Source organism: Tachysurus vachellii, chromosome 14 (genome assembly GCF_030014155.1).
Source record: "Tachysurus vachellii isolate PV-2020 chromosome 14, HZAU_Pvac_v1, whole genome shotgun sequence".
NCBI lineage: Eukaryota > Metazoa > Chordata > Actinopteri > Siluriformes > Bagridae > Tachysurus > Tachysurus vachellii.
Window position 1 is genome coordinate 4,293,472 of NC_083473.1, and position 27,500 is coordinate 4,320,971.

At 42.1% G+C, this 27,500-nt stretch overlaps 1 protein-coding gene across 2 annotated transcripts in view; it reads right to left on the minus strand.

The window, feature by feature from the left end:
* ctnna1 (catenin (cadherin-associated protein), alpha 1) overlaps positions 1–21,783 on the minus strand; it is a 96,114-nt gene extending 74,331 nt beyond the window's left edge. Inside the window, exons 1-6 of one of the 2 annotated variants that reach the window (XM_060886090.1) lie at positions 21,529–21,783; positions 18,283–18,400; positions 17,971–18,166; positions 8,041–8,207; positions 5,642–5,761; positions 2,427–2,696 (exon numbers count right to left, since the gene is read on the minus strand). In XM_060886090.1, the coding sequence (XP_060742073.1) occupies positions 2,427–2,696; positions 5,642–5,761; positions 8,041–8,207; positions 17,971–18,166; positions 18,283–18,387 (858 nt within the window). In that variant the 5' untranslated portion in view covers positions 18,388–18,400; positions 21,529–21,783. The remainder of the gene's footprint in view (positions 1–2,426; positions 2,697–5,641; positions 5,762–8,040; positions 8,208–17,970; positions 18,167–18,282; positions 18,401–21,528) is intronic. The other variant, XM_060886091.1, reaches the window with a different exon arrangement.
* Between the last annotated feature and the right edge of the window lie 5,717 nt (positions 21,784–27,500).

Sequence of the window (27,500 nt, forward strand, 5' to 3'; positions counted from 1 at the left end):
ATAGGGAGGGAGAGAGAGAGAGAGAGTGAGAGGGGCGCAAGAGAAAGAGGAGTAGAGAGAGAGAGAGAGAGAGCGCGCGAGCGTGAGGGGCGCAAGAGAAAGAGGAGTAGAGAGAGAGAGAGAGAGAGAGAGAGAGAGAGAGAGAGAGAGAGAGAGAGAGAGAGCGCGAGCGTGAGGGGCGCAAGAGAAAGAGGAGTAGAGAGTGAGATTTTTTAATGGGGCAGAAGCTACATCACCACATATTCCTCACATGTTAATTGGCCTGGCTCACATCTGCTGAGCTCCAATATGCAGAGGGAGAAAAGATAAGCGCTCATATTAGCTCTCATATTTCCTCCATCCATGGCAGAAAAGGGGAATTTGATTTGCAAATGCGTCCATACTCCAGAGAGCACTCGAGACACCAGAGAAGCTGCGGTTCCGGTGGCGAGCGCGCTGGCTCAGACCGGCTCGTGCCTTGGCTCTCACAATTAAGAGCTTCATTTGTCTGGACGGAAAGGTTCCATCCGTCCTCCGTCTGAGATGCTGCTCGCTAACGGACGAGAACTAATTAGGGATGTAACAGATTAGGGAGGCCACTGGAGCTGGGCTTATCTCTTTAAGGCTTGAGGAAAAATAACAAAAAAACAGGCAATGAAATGTGGTACAAGATGGAAAGGAAGAAAATAATAAATAAATAAATAAATAAATAAATAAATAAATAAATAAGACAGTGATGGGAACGTAGTAATAATAAGGACTCGGTAAGCAGTGATGAAGCAAAATGAACGATCTGTAAAATTATACGTATATAATAAAGAGCAATTCTGCTGCTTCTGTGTAGATTGTAATTCTAAGAGAATAAGTCATGATACCAGAAAAGATTAGTGGGACATAAAGGACGTCGAGACGGATTCAGCGCCAGGGTTTGTGGCTACTCTCCGAGGTGCAAGCGGCTAAGATTCGTTTACATTACCGGTGTGTGGCAGACAGACTTATACGTGACTGACAGGTGGGCAGTAAAGGGTTAAAGGCTTTAGATCCTCACTAGGATCTTTCTGACCAACATCCTGACCACTGAGCTTCCCGTTACCATCCCGTACCATTTCTGAACCCGGAGACGAAAGAGCAACATTACGGCATGATTTTAACCTGTTAACATCACCGTTAATTATGCAGGGGCAAATATTAATTTAACAGTTTAATGGGGTTCTGAAGATACCACATGATCCTCTTCTCTGCCTAGCTGATTTACTTCTGAAATCATTTTGCTACGCTGCCCTGAAGAGGGCGATACGCTAAACCTCAGACGTGACATGAAGCCCTCACTGCTCACGTCCCTGATTTCCTCCTGAGACTTCTTCTAAACTGATTAAACCCCACAACGTTCCTATTACACCAAATACATTAACCGGTGCAGAAATATTTGCCGTTTTAGGTTTGTGCTGGAACTACGACGCTAACGTCGCCACAAACTTGGAGAACGTTATTAAAAAATTCCACCCTTAAACCGTCCTGATATGGAGGAGCTGATGAAGATCTATAATGATGATCTTCTCATTTAGAAAGGAGCTTTGCACAACGCTAAACTTGGAGCCTTACTGAAGACTCAGAAACACGTCCGTATTTGGCCAGCGTTGTTAATTCGAAAGCTTCAAACTAAAAACATCGATCCATCTGCTTGTCCTGTTTCAGGATCTCGCCAATCGCTTGACAATCGCACATTGTTTGATTTAAAAAAAAAAAAAAGTAATTAGGAGATAAGTGTGAAAATCCACTCAGAGCAGTGGATTATCTCCCTGTGTTGAGATGGAGAAGCGAGATGATGAGGAGCTGCTTAATTACCGCAAAAACTACACACGGTCTGTAAACACACGAGCGCCCCAAAACAGCTCCGGTATTCTAGCGCTGGATAAGATTAATAGGCTGCCATGGCAACACGGCTCATTTTACGTACGTCGCCTGAACGCGTCCTTTCACTACTTACGCATCGAAACAACGGTTAGATTAGCATTTATAAAGAACGCTCCGTCTTCGTCCTCGGCCAACCTCCCCGAAACGAGTAGGAGAAGGAGAACACGTGTGCGGTAAAAAGGAAATAATTAGTCTGGTAGATTGATAAGTCTGTACTGACGGACTGGAGGCGTGCTGGGTTTAGCGTTTGTGAGACTTTACCGACTGGAAAGAAATTGGCTACTTATTTTTTAGCTTTGAAAGTATACAGGTCAAGTCACAATGCTGATCCGCTCTTATCGGTGGAGGATAAACAAGGCTCTGGAACGTCTTCACCTTTCCTTTGGATTTGTTTGCGCACCTGAATCTAATCCGATTCGTCCTGCAGTTTCGTGTTCCCCATCATGCTGAGGCTCAATCAGAGCCACCGTGTGTAAACAGAAAGGGGATATTAGCTGTGCTGCCTGGTGTGTGTGTGTGTGGAATACACTTACATCAAAGTTGTTGAGCGCCCCAGCGAGCTCTCCAGGCCCCGTGTGCTGCCCCAGTCCGGAGTCCTCGGTGCTGACGCCCTGGGCCGTGTTGGAGATCCCAGAGACGGCCTGCTGCAGCTGCTTGTAGATGAGCTCCCTGTTGGCCTTGTAGGCGGCGACGTCTGGGTGCTGCAGGCAGGCGCGGGACGCCGTGTACAGCAGGGGGACGTTTCTCTGCAGCACGCCGCGTGCCGCCGCCATCTGCTCCTTGTGCTGCACGTCCTTCAGCTCCTACGCGACATGGAGAAGAGGGTGAACCTTTCACTGCTGGGAGAATTTTATTTGTTAGGTTTGACAAATGTTTCACCTGAACAAAAAAAAAAAAAGCTGCTGCTGAGCTTTTGCCTTCTGCATCACTACAGAATGCAGTTACAACCATAAACGTGGCATCGGTAAATAATGTTGAGTTTTAATATAATCCTAATCCATCACCATGCCAACAACGGCAGACTGAAGGTTCTGAGAGGCTCCGGGGTTAAGAACGAACGGCTAATCAGCCGCAGTTATAAGGCATTGAAGAGATGACACAGCTAAGAGCCAACAGTAAGGGATAAAACAGCTAAATTGGCTCTGCTAAGACTGTGGAGATGCAAACCAACAGCTAAGACCCAAAAGGTTAGGGAAGCACGATTAAGACGGCCTGGATTGTGACCTACAGCTAAGCCACCACAGCTAAGACCCAACAGTTATGAAGGGTACCACTATGACTGGTGTTACGAGCCAGACTACGGCGCTACGGCAGCACACTAGCAACCGAAGACACTTACGACGTCACACGGTTATGAACACGCGGGCGAAAGCCAAAAATATTTCTTTTGGCCATAATGAAGGTGAGCTCCAGCGTGAGGAAGAAAACCCTTTTCCTTGCTAAGTGTTTTGAACAGTCTAACTCACAGGCAGCTGGTAGATCAGCGTGTGTTTGCTGCATCATGTGGTTCTTTGTGAGTAGTGAATAGTCCCTACTATTTCTACACCTCTCTCCATTCATACCGGAAGCAGGCAGGACACACGCACACACACACACACACACACACACACACACGACACTGCTTTGTGTTTGTGCTTAATGGACAACGAGAAGCCGCCGTGCCCTGGACTTCACACACTTGCCGTATGCAACAGCACACATTTAGATTTGATGGAGCTCCTTGTGACTGACCTGCATAAAAGGTCACGTTCTCTCTTAAAAGCCTCACATAATAATTAGCTATTAGAGTGTGGAGATCTGCTGGAGCTGTGTTCCTCTTTCTATTCTTAAATATCTACCATAGACTCTGTCGTCTGCTTTATTTCTGCGTTAGCTGACGCACAGAAAGTGACTCATGATGCACAAATATCAAACGGACCGTTTTAATTTCATGGTCGTTTAATCATCGCGCATGCGTTTTCTTAGCATAGCACATTACACTTGTTATGCTAACATACGTGTGAAAATGTGAAGCGGGCCATTTGGACAAATGCTTAGAAATTAGCACACTTTTCACAACTTCCTAAATCAGTTCAACGTCGTTTATTCATATGGAAAACAGGAACCGCTCGGCAGATAAACGCCGGCTGTGCTGTTTCTCACGGTGACTGTCGACCGAGACGTTCAGAGGTCACGCGAGCAAAGTGGAGAGAAACTGCGACCTTCTCGGTACTTCATATTAAATATGCGAAAAATATGAAACGTTTTCAAATGATGTTCTGAAAAAGATTAAATAGCGCCTGTATGTACTCACTAATAAAATCTTCCTATGTATTAATATTAATGGCAGCATTGTTTTAGTATCACTGCTGCCATTTCATTCTTTTTAGGAGTGTTAGTAATATTTTTTGTTTTTAATATATATTTATATTTAAATCACCAGCATTGGCTTTGAATCTTATTCCTGCTTTAGGAAAGATTTAATAATCTTATATAGTAAGAGTGTTGGTTTAAAAGTGCGGCTGTTTAAATTATCATCGTTGTTTCAAAGCGTTATTTTGCTGTTAAGAGTATTTTAATACGATCGCTGTTATTTGTGTCGTTAGAGGGCGATTTTTTTTAAGCGGTATGATTTAGTTCTTTTTAATCTGTAGTAATAGGTGTTTAAGACACACAGCTGATATCGGTAAAGTTTTATTAGCGGAAGCAGCAGTATTGTTTTTAGAATTAAGAAGAAATCATCATCATTTATTATGAGAAGTAGTAATAGAACTCGATTGTTTTTCAAATTTAGATCTAGATGCTGTAAGGAGCAGAGAAAAAAGGTCCTCGATTACAATTTCACCAAACTGTGTAATTCCAGCACGTTGAAACACACATCCATGTCGCGGGTGTTGATAAATCAATCGGACTACAACATCCAGCCACTGACCGGCTTGGTTACGGACCCGGCACCGCGTTCCACCCAACAGGAGAACCGATAAGAAGAATCGAACACGTTTTTGTTACCGTGTTATTTAGCACTATGGAGTTTAACCTCAGCACGCGGTCTGATGAACCGTTCGTTTAGAAAAGCAGGAGCACAGAAACTACAGCAAGCTCCACTGGCAAAAACTACGGAATGAATTCTTCCGGCATCGTAATAGGTTTTGTCACTCGGGTTGCCCTGAGAGCTGCTCCGGTTTCCCCTCCTCTCTCAACAGGCTCTAAGGAGATTACTCATGCTTATAGGCTGTAGGCTTGTAGGCAGCTGTCTGATGACTAAACGCCCAGAATGTGATTAGATCTGCTGATTAAGTTGCCTGTCTATCCTCTATTCTGTGTCTCTCACGTCATGTTATAAAGAGTAAGAAAGAAAACGGTGTCAACACTAAACACTGTTTAGGGTCGGCTTCGGTCTCATGACGATTGAGTGTAGAATCTAATATGTGGTTAAGTGTGAGATCTGTTTTTCAGCCTGGTTGCGGTCCAGAGAGCTTGACTTCGTTCCCGGAAACACGTCGGGTTACTTCCTGTTTCTACTTTTGTGACGCCAGGAGAAGGTTTGTGACCATTATGGAGAAACTGAACCCTAAAATCTCCACAGCGATGAAACCTTTAGTGGTGTAATTAAGCTCAAATTTGTAGTGCACGGGTTTGCACTGAACGCTGTAGAGAACAAAATAATAAAGACAAAGAAAAGAGGAAAAAAAAGGGACAAAACAATGAAAACGTATCTGAGATAAAAAGCCCCGCCTTCAGCTGAGGAATAGAAATACAACCATTGTACCTGCTGTCTCTTTGCTGCCATCATGTTGAGTTTGTCCACTTCAGGCTTCAGAGCTTTGTACTGGATGCCCAGGTCCTGCTCCGTGCCGGCGTTACGCACCTTCGCCAAGTTTTCCTCCACCTGCCAGGACGAGAACAACAATTAATGCAAAATCCACACGGTAAGTACTGCGATGGTGCGGCGTTTAAATCCGACATCAGCTCCGGCGAGGATTCGGGCGAGAGAAACTAAAAAGATAAATGGCGAGAACACAAATCACGGACTGTTGTTTCCCTGAAGACGTCTGGCTGTTTGTTAAAGTTGGCGGGAAGCCCCTGTTTCAGCGCTTTAATGCTCCTCCGCAGGGACAGAGTGATGTAGAGTAGCCTGGTTTAACTAAAAACAAATGTTTGCATCAAGCACAAGATTAAACACATCCCCGGCTTATTGCGCTAATCCCTTTAAACGACAAAAAAAATAAATAATCAGGCAGATGTTTTAAGAAAGCGGTAGGGTGTAAATACTGGACTTGTCTGTGACATCATCGGTGGGTGTGTAAGGTTTGGTGCACGAAATGTTTATGAAGGTCGGAATTAAATGATATCAGAAATCCAGTTCAGTGGAGCTGCAACATCTACAGCCAACTATTAAACTACACCGTCGCCGTATGAATGTGTCGGTGTTAGAGACGATAAAAATGTGAATTAGTGGAAACGTTGACATGAGGAAACATAGGAACGCGGCACTGTTCCTCCTCACATCTGAAGAGCAGAGAACACAGAGACTTGGGAGGAAACGGTTAAAAGAGCAAACCGGTAAAAGTCTTGTGGGTTTGTGTACGGACACGGGCATGCTGCAGAATGGCTCGGACAGAGGCCGTGAGCGGCGATGTCCGCGCCGCATTAAGGACCAGACGCACCGTGATTCAATCGCTATCGAATTTCAGAGGAGCGCGGTGACACTAATCTGGTTTGCGCCAACAGCCCATCACGCTAATGTGAATAAATTGAATCAAATCAAACCCAAGAAGGAGCATGTGGTAGCAGAGAGAGAGAGACAGACAGAAAGTGCGAGAGCGACAGAGAGACAGACTGTAAAAGCATGACAGACAGACAGAGCGCGACAGATAGCCAGAGACCTGATCCCACAAACTGGGCCCTGAAAACAGCTTAACACTGTATTTAAGATCATTTTTTAATTCAGTTATTACATTTCATCAGATTTGTTTTATTCTTTGGTGATTTTTCCCCCATTGTTGGATTTAAGGGACAGCTCTCTGGATGTGTTCTCGTGCCATTTACCAGTCCACTAAATTCCCCACAACAACGACGGGTTGTTCTGGATTTCCATCGCTTTATACACCGTAGACATAATGCAAATTATGGAGATTTTATAGATTTGATTATTCCGGTGCATGAAATTATAAAAACACTCCCACGTGTTCTGCTAATATGAACAAAAAGGTTTTATTCTTGTTCAGGATTTTAGACTCGAATCCAATCGAATTAAAGGACGACATGTAGAAGTCCAGTACAGCCGGTCTTAAGGGGACGTGCACCGGTTCGGACCGGTCCTCCGCTTGCATGGAGGGACAGAGTAAAGCAGCGGTGCTCTCGGCTCAATCCAAAGCGACGGTGAGTGTCTGGATACATTTGCTGTGCCGGGAGAGAAAACACTTTGGGTTAAGTGGCCGTGTTCCCTGTGACACACCCTTCAGTTTTCAGCCTGGCTCCTGCACACAGGCTGAAGAGAGGCTGAGATAATGAAAAGGGCAGCTATAAAAAGAGCCGCTCAGGATTCGCCGGCTGGGTTCGAGGCCACGCCGCTAACCAGATATGACCGATAAGGCTAAAATACCACCGGTGGAGCTCTTCAGTCACGTTCCTTCCTGTTAGCACTCTGGAAAAATCGATGCAGTGGAATAAAAATAAAAACAATGCTGTCGGACGTCGTGTTCGGTTCCGAAAGAACGGCCGCTGAGAGACTCAAGTCTCTTTGATTTTCCTAAAACCTTTTCGCTTTTATAGAGCGGCGATGACGAGCTCGTTCTAAAAAGGCCACGGAGATATTTAAAGGAAAGGGTATTGTGCTTATTATTTTTACTTTAATACCACGCCACTGTTCGGAAGGCGGAGATTCGTTTTCTATAAACGTCAGTGCGCAGCGGAGCAGGTTTGCTCTGACCCTGGTATCGTTTCCATAGTAACAACTAATTCAAAGGGAAGCCCAAGTGACTATGAGTGCGTGAGAGTGTGTGATGAGGAGCTGATGGACTTTAATGGAAATGTGGGACTTAATAGATATTCCTATTAGAGGAGATTTTCATTTCCTATAGTTCGGTCTTTAGCAAAGCTCCTGATGTTCTTCAATCAACATTGTGTGTGTGTGCGCGCGAGAGTGTGTGAGAATGAACACATCACCAGTTTGAGCTGCAGAAGCAGTAGGTAGACGTCAGACATGTCGGCCAGCACCAGCAGGTGTGTGACGGCTGAGAGAAGAGCGCGAGCCGCTCGCACCATGTTCCCTCTCTTCACCGAGGAGCAGGGGTCTTCAGCAAACTCGCCCGAGGCCTGACGCATGGACTCTCCTAAAGAGAAGGAACACACACAAAATGTTGAGTAAAGAACATCAGGAACATAAAGACAGAACCACAGGTAATAAATATAACATGTAAGAAAATATATAAAAATTAAAAAAAAAAAAACATTTACTGAACAACCAAAAAACAAACAGTAAAATCTGGAGGAAAGAGTCATCCAAAACACTTTTAATCCAATCCCACTTTGATGTTTCGATGTACTTCGATGTTTGTGGCATCACATTTAGTGCAAATAACGTTTGATTAGATTTTTTTTAAATGAATAAAGAGAGAAATATTAGTTTCCGTTCAAGATCTTTCACTCAATGACAAATGTTCTACCATGGAGTCAGAAATAAAAGGACGTTTCCGTCAACTTGCAAACTCTTTGTTGATTAAGTTCGGGGTTGTGGCAGGACACGAGGCTCCTGAAGAGGTGGACCTGAGGTGTTAAAGCTCAGGTGAAGAAGTGCAGTGCCGTCTGTCTCCACTTCACTTAACCTTCACTGCTGGTTTGTATTTGAACATGAGTTAAGCCTCCGGTCTTTGCATCACGCTTCTGTACAGCGGAGGTGAGCAGGTATCGAGCCTCGCTACGACTCTGAACATGTGGAGCTAATGAACAACAGCTGGAATGACATTAATAATGTTTACAACGTGAACCGAGCCTCGGGGGATTAAAGAGTTGAAAGTAGGTCTACGTTGATATGGAAACTCTGGGCAAATGTTGATTAGCATTTTTTTAATGAAGTGAACGACGCCTCATTGTCCTGTGTTCACACCTGCTTCAACACGGGAGAATTAAACTGATTTCTAAACACGTGAAGCAAATCTATTCGGTGTAAAAACTGCTCACGATTCATCTATTTAAAATAAAGAGCCATAAAAAGCAGCCCAACGCTCACCAGTGCTGAAACTGGAGACTCCTTCCATAAACAAATCCTCACAGGATCGGTTCTTAGGCGTATTTTTATCCCGTTCACTTTGAGCGACTCCTTTTGAGTCCTGGGGTTTCACGGTAATTGATTAGATGGAGGGGATTAATAGAACCCTGTGATGTGCAGCTGCACTTCAGTATGAACTCGACACCGATCAGCAGTGTTGTGCAAGAATACTCACATCCTGGTGTGACGATCGCTACAGAATTACTGTATGCGTATAAGCACCGTTTGCAGAAATAAAGCACGACGGCAGCGGCTTTAGGAACACGAATGCGGCTATTTTATGCTGCTGGAGTGCAAAGGTTTGTGTTTTTTTCTGCTGGGGAAGCAGAGCACGTTTTCCCACTGCAGAGACCCGGTGCCCTGGTGTAATAATGCACCGCTTCAGGGAAAAGCTCTGTAAATATGACCCTGACTCGCACATTGTGTAGCGATATGTAAAGCTTGCCGCATTCGGCAAATCCCGACTCGCCTGCCACGGGATTCGCTTAGGTAACGATTCGCTCAGTTAACTGCCATCTCTTCCTTAATCCGTGGAAAGAAAGGGTGAAAAAAAGCTGATCGTTGCTCCGTCTCAGTGGACAGACAGGGGTCAAGGTGGACTGATGAACGTGCTGTTCTGATTGGTTAGGGCAGCAACAAGAACTTGTTTTAACACATGGTTTCTATAGCAACAGCTCTTTCACAGGGACGTGAGAAAATCTCTACCTACACAAGATTAGATGGCTGTTTATCGTGTCGATATGAACCACAAATGCTCTCAGATCAAAAGTACAAATACAATCTGAAATACATTTCTGATATCAATCGCAATCTTGGGAATTAAAAACACCACACGTTCTTCAGCCTCACCACCACCTTCCATCTGCTTTCACTGTTATAAAGCAGCAGACACGGACGTCCAGGCACCAGACAGATGAGCAGGAATGTAAAACCGTGCTGGATTAGACAGCAGTTAAACAGGTCCGAGTTTGTTTGGTTTTATTTCAGCATAAACGTGATATGAGCTGTGCAAACTGGTTTAAGTTGACCGTGAGCAGATATTTATGAGACAGAACTCATTAAGAGAAGTGGAGATGATCATGAAAATGTAAAAACTTTTGTCTCTTATTTCAACCTCTGTAATAAGTATATAGAAATTAAAACTTTTTACAAGACAGCGGCAGAAACTCTTGTGTGTGTGGTCTCTCACACACACACACACACACACACACACACACGATGAGCTAAAAAAGCCATTTGTTAAACTGCTACAACACACCACGAGGTTTAATAAATACATAAAAAAAATATTATATATATATATATATATATATATATATATATATATATATATATATATATATATATATATATATATATAAATATAATCAATCACCGATGAAGCCTCCTGATTGTATTGTGTTGTGTGTGGTTACAGAAAACCTTTAATCCTCTACATCAGAGCTTCACCAAGTGTGAGCTGGAATTTATTCATTAGTGTTAACAACACGGGTTGTGATTTCTATTCTGTTTAGGGGCCAAGCATCGAAAGTCTGCTTTCTAACGCGCTGCATCGCTGGAAAGCTCTGAAACAGAAAGCTCCGTGGTTCAAGGAAAAAAAGAAAAAGGAACAAACAGGGAAAAAAAAAAGCTGGTGAAGGAAGAACAACTTGTAAGTGTTAGAATAAGTGTAAACAGAGCAGAAAAAAATAATGCTGATGTACGAGGGGTCAAATATAAAACATAGCAATCGTAAGGAAATCTGGTACAAAAGAAAGCATTTGATCAAACAAAGTTGACTGTAAACTAAAAAGGAGTGAAAATGTTATTTAGAGAAGAGACTCATCTTTTAATAATAATATTTTTCAGTTCTGGTGTGAAGTCAACCTAAACCTTTTCCCAGAAGTCCTGCTCAGAATACATCACTTCCTGGAAGATGAGATGTTGACTTCCTTCACACAAAAGGTGGAATGACCCACGCTCACAAACCCTCAGCTAACGTTAGCGATAAGAAACGGCCTCGGGTAGAGAATTTACGTAACCGTCCTTTTAATTGGTGAGGAGGAATGGAGAACGAAGGAAATTAGTTTTCTGTAAACCGCTTCTTCAGCACTTTGTCGTCTGGTGTATTAACAGTAGCTCTGCTTCACCAAACCATCCAGTCGTGGGTGATTATTTTCCTGGAACAGCTTTCCCTCAGGTTCTTTAGATCATTACCCAGTAAACCACACCCTGGTCAAGGGAGATGAACTCTGTGGATAAAACCTCCTCTGGGAGATCTCTTCTCTCCTGAGGGTATGATCAATACGGCCATTCCATTCCCCCCACCCCCCGAGTCCGATAGGATCGGCACGTCCTTAATAAACCCTCTGTCGGTGAAAGCCTTGAGCTGGTGAAGGAAGTCACAGTAAAGCGGCGTGTGTAGTCTGCTCTTGCCCGGGGCAGTGGCACGTTATCATTCAGCTGCTGTTATAAGGCCTCTACAGTACTGAGAGGCTTTTACTCCTCCGTTAAAGAGGCCCGTCACGAGAACTCGGCGCTGCACCAAACACGAAGCGCTTCGACACTGATCGCCTGTTAAATTAAGCTTTCAATTAAAACGATTCATCAGAAACTTTTACGCGCCGATCGACGCGAAGACTCGGAGATAAAGAACGGGCTTCGATTTTAAAGAGCCTTATACTTTCCCGTTCAATAAAAACTAGTGTCATAAATGATGAAAAGTCTTATCTTAAGTGCTGGAAAGAACTCGTTTCTTCTTCTATGATCCTTCTTCCTGAGAAACAGAGGAGGATCTTCTGACGTGATTGCCTTGAATCGTTGCAAACTCGTCGTTACGAAGTCGTCAATCAAAAATAATCAATCATCGCGCTATCTGTGATCTCTCAGAACAGAGCACTGTGACTAAAAAAATTAAATCAGTAATGTACTGAGGCATCGACACGCACTCTTTAACGCTGCGCTCGTTGAAAGGGGTCACGTGCGGTGCCCTCGAGTTCACACGGTCGTGTGTGCTTTATTTTATTAACCTGAACGGTACGCTCTGGAGTTCCCTCGCTTTTCCTTCCGGTCATATCTAAAATCTGTATAAATAATAGCTGAAAGAGTTCTGCATTGATAAAGCTTTAAGATCATCCAGAACACACAGAAATAAATAAAGAATTCCACACTTTTCTTTACAAGTGTGTCCCAGTCGTCAGAGATGAGGATTGAGATAAGGAGCATTGACTCGGTGTCGGAGGTCCCGGCCCGAGAGCGCTGCGCCGTATGATCATGGGCTCAGCAGCCGGTGATAAGATCACGGAGACGCGGTATAAACACCGGACCATAATCACGCCTTATCTGCTGTATCTTTAGCTCGTGTGTTGCCCTTTACAGAGATTTACACAACCCTGAGAAATAAAAGACTTTCATCCCGGGCGTGTGGAGAGAACGTAACAAAACGCTCGCTCCTTCTCGGTTCGTAACAGCCATTATGACAAGGATGAAAATAGCCATAAAATGTTTTTTTTATTCTTTGGGCCGGTGAGTCAGACGCGAGGGACGGTTCGTGCCGAGACGTTCGGTGCTCCTTGACTGAAGATTACATGGTAATTTTCCAGCGTGCTCGGCTCTTTTGTAACTGCTGACAAGCTGCATCTCAGGTTATAATCTACACCACCATCAGTTTAATAGAGCTGCTGCTGAACAAAAACACTAATTTACTCCGTTATACCTGGGCTCCGGTGCGTATGTGAATAATGATAAACATTTTGTGTTCCTGTACAACATGAGTAATGCCTTTATAACCAGCTGAAGATTTACACAGGATAAACAGAAGTGTCTCTCACACGGCACTCGCACTTTGGATTCCGTACTGATGAGAGAACCCCAGATCTAATCCCAGTGACGATCCACATGGAGTCTCTACACACCAACTGCACTGTACAGACGTCACCCGTCACTCCGAACACCATTAAATACCCGCATCCTTCTCTGAGACGTACCGAAGGTGTTTAGAAAAACTTCTACAGCTACTTCACAGTTCTCTCTGATGACAAAATGTCTGAATTTTTTGTGGATTTGTGCAGTTACTTTTTTCCCCAGGTTTGATGAAAAAGTGCCACTCAGAAGTTACAGAAGAAACAAAAGTAGGAAGAAATGAACAAGGACCCCGTTGGGAGGTAATAAGTGAATACAAAAACACCAGTAGAAGACGTTTAAAGATGAAGAAGCGAGGCTGTGTTTTCTGTCTCTGAACTGAACAGATCTTCCTGACTTTCCGGGATTGACGAGACATTTTTTTTTATCCCCGATTCGGTCACGTTAGAAAGAAGACGCTTCAGACGTTAGACTTCTCATGTTGATAAAACCGATCATCTCTTTCAGCCTGTGATAATGCGCTTAACCAGTTCATCGTACTTTATTAATAGGTCACTGTATCATTTTTTTTTTACCTTGGTTTGCAGTTTCTAGGCAACCGCTCAGGAGGTTTAACTTCCCCTGTACCTGAATTTATCATCGTTTGGTGATTTAGTCCTTCTTTATACGTTTAAAACAAATAAACACTGGGCTAAAAATACAAGGTACGTTTCTAACAACTAAATAAATCAGTTTTATGAACCTGCTTTGATCCTGCAGCTCTAACAGCTGCTGAAGACACAAATTTACAGCGTTACTATTTATATAAAACCTACTGCGTAAAGCTGCAAAGAACGAAGAGGGATTTTAAACTGGGTGTTTCTACAGAAGCAGGGAGTTGGAGGGAGTCTGGAGACTTATTTTAGATCCCACAGATGAAGAGAGAATTTACTTTGACAGGGTCAGATTTTTCAAATGCGCTCTTTAAATGACGGGATTCACGCCTGGGTTCAGGATGGAGAGATCGGATACTTTCACCACTGCTAGAGATCGTGCCGTTATATGGATAAAAGTTCTGAACTTCGTAACACACATTATACAGTAAACACAGTGATTATGAGAACGTGTAATAAAGGGGCTTTTTACACCTGGTCACTTCATGCGTTTTCTGTGATCAGATAACTATCTGATGGTAAAAAGACCAGGTCTAAATGCCCTCCGAAACGGTTTGGAGACGGATATAAATCCGATGGTACAAACACCTTCAGGAGGTGGTCTGGGACGCGTTTCAGATGAAACTGGACAGGTGTAAATGAATGTGGTTGTTCAAGCCACATACGTCAGCGCTATACTCCTCCCAAAAGGAAGTACGTCACTCGCAGGTGACTCACGAGTCGTGCATCGCGCCGGAAACAAATAACATAGCTGTATGTTATTTGTCAGGTACCTGCCAAAGTTCTTGCATACCACCACGCTGCTGCGATCCCTCCACTGGCTTCCGGTAGCTGCAGGCACAGGGTTCCTACAGGTTTCTTCAAGTTAAATTCAAGTCTTTTTAAGACCTTTTTAAGACCATTTATATAAAAAATTAATACCTATTTCACGTCCCTACCAGCAAAGAAAAACAAAATCCTTGAACTTGTGTTCATTTATTTTTCAAATGTGGAATGGGTAAAAGATAAGCCAAGCAGTGTGAAAAATAAAAACATTTCAGTAGGACACAAGAAAGTTTGCTGAACAATGTTAGGTTGTTTTTTAACATGAGCTAGCTACTTATTCCATGCTGGGAATATGGGGAACTGAGAGACCCCTGAACAATAAACATCGAAAATCAGAACTCAACAATAAATTAAATTAAATTAAGAAACATTAAATTAAATTGTGGACCCAAAAGCTGTGCGCAGATCCACTCTAGTTGCGGCCATAGCTGGAGGGTCTGCAGCGCTAGCAGCAAGCTGGCTAACATTAGCTCCTGTTGCCACTTCAGGCACATTAGCAGATAGCTGGCTAACATTAGTTGGTTGAAAGACGCAGGCGATGGAAGGAGTTTGTTTTTGTCCATGGAGAGCGTTTATGTGCTTGGACGACTTGGCATGAGACTCTAATGCCTTCATTCCCATTGTACCTAGCTGAAGCCTTTTTTTGCATATGGTGCAAAACGCCTCAAAAACGTTGTTGTCCACTGGTTTTAACCAATGACGAAAAGAGTTTTTATCCAGCCACGCTTCATTAAATTTACATTTCCCCATAACCTCAGAATGAAATTGGTAGCTAGCTAACGTAAAAACAAACTTTAAAAATATAACTGCGTACGTCAGTCAACCTTTCCTGTGGAATGCTGAGATTTTCGTTGATTTCTCGTGCTTCTCCTTTGCTTGTTATGTTGTGTTGTAGTCTATGGCTGTGGTGTCGTACCGCGTGATCTTCCTTTACTGAAGGCATCGCGTGTTCGCAGTATTTTGTACGGTGACCCGGGGCTGCGTTGCGTTCTCAGTTATTGGTTCTGCCACTCTTTTATACTACGTCATTTAATCAAAATAATCGTGGTTGACAAATGAAAGTTTTGAGGAAAATTACATTATGGAGAAGTTACATACAGCACAATTTTTAAGACCCAAACATCAAAATTCAAGACTTTTTAAGGTATTATTTCCAAATTAATAAATTCAAGGCTTTTAAGACTTTTTAAGACCCCACGGGAACCTGCAGGCATCAGATTCAAAACACTGAAGCTGGCCTACAAAGCCAAAAATGGACCAGCTCCCTCTTACCTCAAAGCCCTCATCACCCCGCGCACTTCACCCCGCACCCTCCGATCTACCAGCACTCAGGGTAAGAGGCAAGTATACTACAAGACACTTCTCTGTACTGGCACCAAGGTGGTGGAACGAACTTCTCCTAGAGGTCCGGACAGCTCACTGACTATTTTCAATAGCCAGGTTGAAGACCTACTTATTCAGGAAACACTTCAACTAGCACTTCTTTCCTTAACTTTTGCATTTAAAAAAAAAAAAAAACACCTTTGACACTTTTTCATTGTAACTTTGAACAAATGTTTTAAACTCATGGTATCTTAAGTATGTAACTTAATGAGCCAGCATTAATGTATTCAATGCACTTATGTATGTCGCTCTGGATAAGGGCGTCTGCCAAATGCTGTAAATGTAAACATGGACGACACGCAGGTTGGAGCGCTCGTTGCTCTTTGGAGCGATGAAAGCGTCCAACAAAAGCTTTGTATAAAATATAGAAACAAAAGTATATCTGAAGAAACACCAAAGCATGTTCCTTTTCAATTACCCTGGAAATGAGGTCAAATGTATTTGCATTTTGGGCTGGATTATAAAGATCGGATCGATATCCGATTCGCCGAGACGCGTTTATATGTGGCCTAATGTAAATGGACCGTTTTAAATCAGATAGCTATCGGATCAGAGAAAACACATGAAGTGACCAGGTGTAAAAAGGCCCTTAGACACGTGTTAATGACTGTCCAGGAAAGAGATCCGAGTGTCAGGGGAGAGAGAGGGACCGTAACGGTCATACAAATATGATCCTTATTCTTGTTAAATACTTCCTTATGATAAACAACTAACTCATGTAAATACTGAACATCTCGGCAATAACTTATATTACCTATATACCCCTCATCATTTCCATAGCAACGGCACCCTTGCGGTTTGCATTTAGGAGATGTATTTACAGAAGGAGTCTCCAGTGTCACGCGAAGGTAAGAGGAGGTTAAGCATTTTGTGGTTTCTCTGTAACATGATAGACTTTGTGTTTGTTTATTCTTTTAAACAATCAAGAGATGGGAAACAAGGAGGGGGGGGGGTGCTGGTGAGAGAACTGCTGTAGCTGCTATAACGTTTTTTATTGTGGATGTTCCGCATCGAACGCAACTAAATTGGTTTAAAAAATAAAAACATTTTATAAAGGGCAAAATATGAACGTAACTAAAACCTCCTACGTGACCTTAACTGATTTTGCGTGTAGCTGCGGTGAGTGAGCTTTCTTGTGCTTTCTTGCGTACACAAGTTGTGCTCTCGGGAGCAGCCAAAAAAAATAAAAAAACATTTTTAAAAAACACGATGTGAATTCGCTCTGTAAATCAGAGACGTAGCAAAAATTCCCCTCATACACCACAAGATCTAATAAAAAACCAGCACAGCACATGAAACGAGTGCCAAGTAACAAATGCACTAATGCTTCATAAATGCCGAACATTACGTAGCTAGCAGTGCGTAAAGATGAACTGTGTATATGAGAGAGAGAGATGATGTTCTGCAGTCACCTGAAGAGGAGCGGAGAGAGTTAGAGAGAGAGAGAGAGAGAGAGAGTTAGAGAGAGAGAGAGATAGAGCGAGAGAGTGCAGTTTCCGAGCACAGCGCTCAGTCACGTTACATTAAAATCAACAAGCTTTTCAGATATTCACAGCAAACCAGCCAGAAGCTAAACAGGGAGCAGGTGAAGCTGACAGAGGCAACTGTCTTACTTAACCTGCTGCCTCCTCCTCCTCCTCCTCCTCCTCCGTGGGAAAGGAAAAACCACAAAGATGTCGGGGGAGTGTTGTGATGCAATCAACCCAAGCTGGAGCCTCAAAGAAAGTGGTGCAACCAGTTTAAAATCCGTTCATTTGAGCAAACTAATCAGATTATGAACAGATTTTTAGGCTCCTGCTGTTTGACTAGATACCTGGTGTGGTCTTATATACTGTACAATGTGGTTCTTCAGGTAGGTGGGAACACACACGCAAACACACACACACTTAGAGAAGGGTAACTCTACACTGCTCGGGCACGAGCGGTCGTGTTGATCCGACGTAACCGTAAAGGATCCTGGTCTCAAGTACACCTTAACTAAATGTTACAAGTTCGAAGTGAGCGTTTTTCCAGCTAGAAATAAAAGCAAACAGGACAAACAGGAAACAGAAAAGGGAAGTGAACCAGTCTAAGGTTAAATAAAAACTCCACCGTTCAACACAGATGCACGCCTTTTTAAATCAGTACCTTGCTTGCGGACGTCCTCGACAGCAGCAGTGAGCTCCTCTTTGAGAAACTGGCTCTCCTTGGCGATCTTCTCACCCTTCTCCAGGAAGTTGTGCGTGGCGCTCTCCACCGACGCGGCCAGGACATGCGCCTTTTTGGAGCGGCCCTTCTTCTTGTTGGACGGCCCTTTGTTGCTCGAGTTCACCAGAGTGGTCACCTGGATGTTAAAGTACAGATTAGTTAAATAAACAGGACGAGTCTGGAAGGTGCAGCTACATGACGACCAGCATAAACAATCCAAACGGGGAGTTATTTTCTTTCACTGATCTCTACCTGGGTGACGAGCGGCTCCAGGAGTCTCTCTACAGCCAGCGTGCGGATCTCCAGGCTCTTGGGGTCCCATTTAAAGTTGATGTTGGGCGTGTTAATAGCCGTCATGTTCTCAGAGGTCCTGCAGAGAAGAACGGCACAAAATGAATTTTCATTCTGCTACGTTCGCACATACAGCAACGTGAAAGCTTTCATGACTCAACTTTGTATAAAAAAAAAAAAAAAAGTAAGTACTTTGAAATTAAAAATACGGTGCGGTGTCTACCGGAAGTGAAGACAATGTTTGAGCAGGATCCTTGACAAACACCACACGCTGCTTCTCCTTCATCTAATATGTGTGTGTGTGTGTAATTATATATATATATATATATATATATATATATATATATATATATATATATATATATATATATATATATATATATATATATATAAAAAATATATATATGTGAATATATAATATTCACATATAATATAAAATATAATGTGTGTAATTATATATATATATATATATATATATATATATATATATATATATAAAATATGATGCAGATAAACATTGCTGAAGTTTCATACACAAACATCAAATCTCCCTCCAGAAGGTTTTGTTTCAGCCGCAAGAAAACTGATCTGTGATGCTGAGGAACATCATCGCTATGGCAACCGGTAATGGGGAACACCTCCTGACAACTTTATAGTACAGTAGTGAACTTTCTCTACTGTTAATATAATGTATAGATTCAGCAAAATAAACAAATATTTAAAATATCAGTCATGGATGTGTGTGCGCATATATATATATATATATATATATATATATATATATATATATATATATATATATATATACACACACACACACACACATATATACACATATACACACACACACATGTTATATATGTAGATGTACACACACTAGACATAAGGGATAAAACCCTTGCGGTTGTTCCATTCTATGAAGATAAACAGCAGTGAGGTGTGAAAAAGCCTAGACACTGTTAGCAGGCTGAAGTTTGTTATTTTCCTTCTTTATTTTTAATCTGTTACTAATCTTGTGGAACGTCTGTAAAACTTCCTTCCCGAACCAGGACCATGTAACCAATCAGAAAGGTGAGTTCCTCACCATGTGGCGTAAGCAGCCTCGAGACACACCTACACGTTTATTAGCAAAGGACAGGTGAGTGCGAGCTATTGACTTGTCCTGCATTATATCTGTAAACTCCATCATAAATCTGCTTGGACACTGGAGGTATTTGGTATGTCCATGATAAGATCTATTGTAGGTGCCAAATATCACAATCAATCATCATGTTCAAGAGATAGTAATGCACTCTTTAGTGTAGTTGGTGAAGGTCACAGAGCACAAGGTTACAATTCAATTACAAAAAAAATCCACAATCGTTTGTGCCGCCCTTCACTGGCCCGGTTTCCAACTTTGCCACCGGCGTGCTGACTGTAGCGTCATCGATCAGCCACCACGTACAGAGGGGGGGGTTAATCAGGAACCTCTGAGGGGTTTATGGGCTGTTAGGAGGGAGTAGAAATCTGGCAGGGTAAAGAAGCAAACTGACCACACAGCAGCTATGCAACAGACATCGAGACTATTTAATACAGCAACCACGAATACGCAACGGTTCAATCCGTCTGCCTTAGAATCGAAGTGTATATTACTGAGTGATTTCACACACCGTAACAAGCTCAGTTTAACTAACTGCTTAAGGATCCGTTTTAAAGAATGTGACAGTAAAACAAATATCAACTAAAGAAAAGAAAATAATCTCTAGTTTTTATTTAGTTTTTTATTTTATTGAAACAAACTTGGACGGAAACTTGCCTGTATTTTTTCTGAGGAACAAGTTTTCAATTTATAATATTTGATATTAGATTTAAATTTTTAATATTTATCAAATAAAGTAAAGGTGACTTAATAAAAACACATTCTATCAGGCTAACGGGTTCGGACGTGCGTCCTCTGATACGTGCGAAGCCGAAACCCAAGTCGTTTCGCTCTGCTGTGCTTCTCGAGAGCCTGGAAGTATTTAAAAAGAAGAGAAGAGGAAGGAAAACCACTGAATTGGTTTCGATAGTGGCTGAAACAGAGAACTGTGGTATCGGGTCCATCGCTCTATTTCGTGAGTAACTCCAGTGCTTGTGTCCATTCGCATGTAAACTAGTCTCAGTGATGTGACATACGGCTAAGTACGGTGACCCATACTCAGAATTCGTTCTCTGCATTTAACCCATCCAAAGTGCACACACAGCAGTGAACACATACACACACACAGTGGGCAGCCATTTATGCCATGCTCAAGGGCACCTCAGTCGTGGTATTGCCGGCCCAAGACTCGAACCCACAGCATTAGGGTTAGAAGTCAGACTCTCTAACCATTAGGCCACGACTTCCCCAGTCGTGATGGAACTCCGGTCCATCATCAAGACCGGATCACAGCTGTGTAACAAACACAGAACTGATAATAAACGTATCACCGTTCATCACATCACAAGACCAACTCTGACACCGTATCGCATATCGTGCAGCTCTTCGTCTTTAATGCAAAGCTTAAACTCCATCACAAAACCTCCTTCATCAATTGTTCATATTAAAGAGTCATAAAATAACAAAAAAAAGGAAAAAAGACACAAATAAAAAGTTTCTAAAGGGAGATATAAATTGTCCTATAGTGTTTACGGATTATACATCGTTGTAGACATTTAGATGAGCTCCAGTGCTGTTAGATATGGTGTAGTATTTTATCTCTTATCCACATGTTCTCTTTAAAGCCTCCATTCAACACCGTTTAAACTGGTGGGGGAGACGAGCGACGCTTCTGCGCATGCGCAAACTTACAAGTAACCTTAGCTACTCGCTATGTAATGCTAGTCGCTATGTAATGCTAGTCAGCGAGCAACGGCCAAAAACTCGTTTTCTCGCCACGTTTAGCAACCGTGGAAAGTTACAACGATAATTTACAGCAGTATATTTTCAAACTAAAGCCAGAGGTGTTGATGAAAAAAAATTTCAGTTATAAACAAAAACAAAACAAACAAACACAGCTCGAGCCGTGCGCGAGCGCATCACCTCAGTAACAGAATTCCCAAAACGGTTATAACGTTAAACAAGTTAACGAACTTTTTCACGTTAAACTCAACAAATACGTCCGTAAACGTCGAACAGCGCTTAAAACGACAAGCAGAACAAAAATAAAATGATATATGTGTATATATATTTTTATATTATAAACTTACCAAACAATTTGTGACGCGCTTCAAAATGGAGGCTTAAAAAATTCCGTCCTGCTGAAAACTTTTGTCCTGTCTCTGATTTCCCTGTAAAATAAACCTTCACCAACACAAAGGAAGGCGAAGTAAACTCCCAAAAGCGCCCCTTTAACGCTGTCTAACTTTAGAGAAGTTAAAACGAAGCAGTGAGTTTACTTTGTTTTAAAGAGTCGGTTCAGTCGCGGTGTCGCTTTTCCTCAACTCTGCTGGGATGAGCTATGGGAGGAGGTGGATGAGGTTGCCAGGTCGGAATAAATAACGCGGGAGCAACAAGTGTGTTGGTGTGTGTTACAGGTCGTAAGGAAGTTACCAGATTACACGTTTTTTAACTCTTAATTTATTTTAATCTTTAGTTTTTTTTTTTGGTTTTTTTTGGTTTTTCTTTAACTAACATCTTTGTGTTAACTGTAAATCTTTCATAGGTTTATAGGTTACATAATAATAATAATAATAATAATAATAATAATAATAATAATAATAATAATTTGTATCATGTTTAGGTTTATTTCAGACACATAATGTAAATAAAATGTGCTTTACTTTAAACACATAAAAACACTGGAAGAACGTTTTGTGGTTTCTCATTATGTCTTTACATGATATTGTGTGTGTTTGTGTGTATATGTATGTGTGTGTCTGTGTGTTTGTGTGTATGTATGTGTCTGTCTGTGTGTGTTTGTGTGTATATATGTGTGTGTATGTGTCTGTGTGTGCCTGTGTCTAAGTGTGTATATGTGTGTGTGTCTGTGTCTGTGTCTGTATGTGTGTACATGTATGTGTGTGTGTGTGTGTGTCCGGTGTTCTGGGGGTTTATCAGGGGGTTAATCTGGCAACCTCCTGACCGCTTCCTGGAATGTCCTGGTGTGTTACGTCACCATGCGAATCCAGACACGCTTATCAGGTGAGATTTAGGGCGCGGTCACAATGAAACTCACACACACACACACACACACACACACACACACACACACACACACACACACACACACACACACACACACACACACACACACACACACACACACACACACACACACACACACACACACACACACACACACACACACACACACACACACACGAAGCTGAGGGGTTTAGTCACTGGCTTTTGTCAGGACGTGTTTATTTTCTAAGCATATTACTACACTACTTTTAGAACTGTGTGAAGAGATCAATATGATGGCGGTGAAAAGGTGTTTTTTGGTAATTATAATGACATATAATATAGAATTTGAATATTGGAGAAAAGTTAAAAACAATAAATAATTTATACAATGTTAACTTTTTGTAGTGTAAAAAAGGGGCAACAAAGTAATGTGACAATGTAATCGGGTAGAAACAAGAAGTAGGCGTGGCCTAAACAGGAAGGAGTTTTTTCCTTTCTCTTCATTTTTATTTTACCTCTCTATATAAAGCCACATCACACATCAAAAATTCTCTTTAGTGTTTAGACGCCTCACATGTTATTGTGTGTGTGTGTGTGTGTGTGTGTGTGTGTGTGTGTGTGTGTGTGTGTGTGTGTGTGTGTTCTGTGGCAGGACTCGAAGGGTTATTTTCCATAACCATTTTAAAGCACAACACAATAGAAATGCACAAAAGTTATATGGGATCACATATAACGCATGTAATCAGGTGTGAGACAGACAGAATCCAGACAGTAAAGAGGACAGACAGTAAAGAGGACAAACATTAAAGGGACAGTAAAGAGGACAGACATTAAAGGGACAGTAAAGAGGACAGACATTAAAGAGGACATACATTAAAGGGACAGTAAAGAGGACATACATTAAAGGGACAGTAATTAGGACAGTAAAGAGGACAGACAGTAAAGAGGACAGATAGTAAAGAGGACAGACATTAAAGAGGACAGACAGTAATTAGGACAGTAAAGAGGACAGACAGTAAAGAGGACAGATAGTAAAGAGGACAGACATTAAAGGGGAAAGACAGTTAAGGGAATATTAAAAGAGGACAGAATGTAAAGGGAACATTAATGTGGACAGGCACTAAAGGGGACATTAAAGAGGACAGACAGTAAAGAGGACTGACATTAAAGAGGACAGACTTTAAAGGGGACTTTAAAAGAGGGCAGGCTTTGAAGGGGAAAGACAGTAAAGGGGATATTAAAAGAGGACAGAAAGTAAAGGGGACATTAAAAGAGGACAGACTGTAAAGGGGACAGGCTTTGAAGGGGAAATACAGTTAAGGGGACATTAAAAGAGGTCAGAAAGAAAATGGGACATTAATGTGGACAGGCACTAAAGGGGACAGACAGTAAAGAGGACAGAAAGTAAAGGGGACATTTAAAGAGGTCAGACAGTAAAGTGGACATAAAGAAGGTTATTGCTAGTTGCTTAGCAACAGACACCAAATCAGAATCTGTTACAGCACGTGAAAAGCTCCTATCAGGTGAAAACCAGGATGTAGAAACACTTAAACACATAAAAACAAAACTAAAGACAGAGTCATGCAACAAAACACTGAACATCACAAATGTGTGCGCTGGAGAGAGGAGGAAATACATCACACTGAAAAATTAGCAGAAGTTGGAGATCAAAGAACGAACGTCTGATCGACTAAACGACAAACTTAAAAAGAGCAAAAAAGATGATAAAGCTGTGAAAGATAACAGAACCTGCTCGAGTGCAGATGAAGATGGCTTCCCTGTTGAGTCTTAAGGTTTTTTCCATCTGACCTTCACCTCTGGCTTGTAAATAAACCGCACCACAAAAAGGATCTGAAAACACACTTATGGGTGAATCTGCTTCTGTTTCTATTCGACACTAGCTTTCAGAACCTGTCGCAGTATTTGACTTACAGATTTGCTAGCTTAAATCTCTCAAATGCAAAATCTCATCAGTCTTGTGCTATACTATGAAAGCAACGGTGGAAAAACAGCATGGACGAAGAAACACACGTGTGCTGACTGAGGTAGTTCGGATAAGCGGTAGAAAATGAACGAATGAATGAATGAATGAATGTGTCTGAGCCCTGAACACTGACAGGAAGATTATTCCAGAGTTTAGTAGCTAAATATACTGTACAAAGTATATTTACTAGGAACTACCACGAGTCCAGAGTTTTGTGATGTCACAGAGTGTGATGGATTGTAGCGTGTTAAAAGACTGATATTCACTCTAACAGCTTTTTAAATGTGGTGTGTTGGTGGTGAACCAGTGAAGAATAGTGTCCAGAACCGATGGGGGATGTTACAATCAGCGATGAAGGACAGATTGACCCGGCGTTCACTTGAGGTCAAGCGGTCACTATCAGGGATTAGTCTACCCCAGTTCCCTGACAGTTCTTTAGTCTACCTCAGTTCCCTCGCCATCTTGTGAGTACCTCAGCCTCTTCCACACTACAGTCAGATGTCGGACTGTCACTGCCTGCTAAGCAGCTCCACAGACAAGTTTTCCTTTGCTCAGATATTCCCTTTATTTCACTCACAACAGCAGCAAGTTGTCAAAAAAATCACAACTATTATTTCATTATTAACCAGACAAAGCATTAGCATGCGTTCCAGCCATATGGAAACATGACAGAGAGGACAGTACGTCGTATGAGCGTTTGCTCGTCCTCCTGCAGTTGATCTTTGACCTCGTAACAGATGGCGCAGAAGTAGACGAGTGCCTCCTCAGCGTTTGTCACGGGCAAAGAAGCACAAGCCGAAATGAAACATCGCTGCTTTCAAAATGCGTCACGTGAATTAGCATGCAGTAATGTTAGCCTGCTGAATCGCACTTTGGATGAAAGCATTAAAAAAAGTCCAACTGGCAAAACTGCTTTTATCAGTAAGGGAAATTAGCGTGCGAATCCGGTCAGCATCAGCACGACATGCGCAAAATGAGCTCATTTGCTAATAGGAAAGCTGCTGGAACGACACTATTCTAAATGCTTGTTCCTGATATTCGTATTTTTAGATATGTTTACTTTGAGTGTATTGCTGGTGTAGAGTCACACAGGTCACTCATTATCCCCAAAGATGGCTGAAAACATCTTCAGTGTATGTAGATGAGGTGGTTGTGATATCATTAAGACCCCTAACACACACGTCATATGTTTTATACCAGGGGTCGGCAACCTTAAACACTCAAAGAGCCGTTTGGACCTGTTTCCTACAGAAAAAAACACAGGGAGCCACAAAACCCCTTTGACATCTAAAATGAAGAGAACGCTGCATATATCGTTGTGTGGGGTGGGGGGTTGGGGGGTTGGGTGGAGGTTGGGGTCAGAGTGCAGGGGCAGCTATGATACAGGGAGCAGGGAGGGTTGAGGGCCTTGCTCAAGGGCCCAGCAGTGGCAGCTTGGCTGTGCTGGGCCTTGAACCCAGATCCGCCAATCAACAACCCAGAGCCTTAACCAGTTTGCCCAGTGTGTTGCATTTATGAAATCAATGACCTGCTACCGAGTAAACGAAATTTTATTTCTGCAGGCAAACAAAAATATTTTGAACAGTTTGAACTAACCTTAACAAAAAAGACACTGGGTCGAAGGTTACTTTCAAATAAAATGTTCGATGTCTAATCGAGTCCTCTACGTATTCATGACATCAAAATTTTAACTTGTCGGCTGCAGCGAACCAAAAATGCGTCTGCTTCTGTGTGTCGGATTTCGCAAGTCGGCGGTTATGACGTGTATTTTGAGCGACAAAATGTTTAAACACAGTTTATTTTAATGTTACAAGAGCATCATAATCTTAGAATTTAGAATTACTCACTCACTCACTCATCTTCTACCGCTTATCCGAACTACCTCAGGTCACGGGGAGCCTGTGCCTATCTCAGGCGTCATCGGGCATCAAGGCAGGATACACCCTGGACGGAGTGCCAACCCATCGCAGGGCACACACACACACTCTCATTCACTCACACAATCACACACTAGGGACAATTTTCCAGAGATGCCAATCAACCTACCATGCATGTCTTTGGACCGGGGGAGAAAACCGGAGTACCCGGAGGAAACCCCCGAGGCACGGGGAGAACATGCAAACTCCACACACACAAGGTGGAGGAATTTAAAATTACATTTTTTAAAAATATTTATTGTATGCCGACCCCTGTTTTATACCTAAATCACTCACATACCGCTACATGCTTCCTATTTGTCCTTCAAGGACATCTATATTGACGTTTCTCACCTCACGCTCACATGGCGTTTGATGAAACAAGGACACAGACTTTATTTAAAAGAATAATACAATAGAAATATAATAGAAAACATTAGCTGTTGAATGATAGACCTGAGGGTGACCGGTTGGAGCCTGTGATCTGGATCATTTTGGTGTGAAGATATTCCTGAAGATTCCTCAGATTACAGTTAGCCTGATAATGTTAGCTTTTACTTACAAAGTGTGATGAGTCAGCGATGCACTTAGCAGGACTTGCTAACTTTTTATGTCACTTTTTTTTTGGAAAATGAAATGTTATGCATGCGTTTAGCTCAGGGGTCGGCATCCCGCGACTCCGGAGCCGCAAGTGGCTCTTTCATCCCTTTGCTGCGGCTCCCTGTAGATTTGGAAAATAAATATTTCATTTAAATTTATTTTATTTTAGTTAGCTAGTTTTAAAAAAAAAAATGAAATTCTAAGATTATGATGCTTTTGTAACATTAAAATAAACCGTGTTTAAATATTTTGTCGCTCAAAATACACGTCATAACCGCCGACTTGCGAAATCCGACACACAGAAGCAGACGCATTTTTGATTCGCTGCAGCCGACAAGTTAAAATTTTGATGTCATGAATACGAAAAGGACTCGATTAGACATCGAACATTTTATTTGAAAGTAACCTTCGACCCAGTGTCTTTTTTTGTTAAGGTTAGTTCAAACTGTTCGAAATATTTTTGTTTGCTTGCAGAAATAAAACTACGTTTACTCGGTAGCAGGTCATTGATTTAATAAATGCAACACACTACGGTTTTTTTCTCTACTTTCCA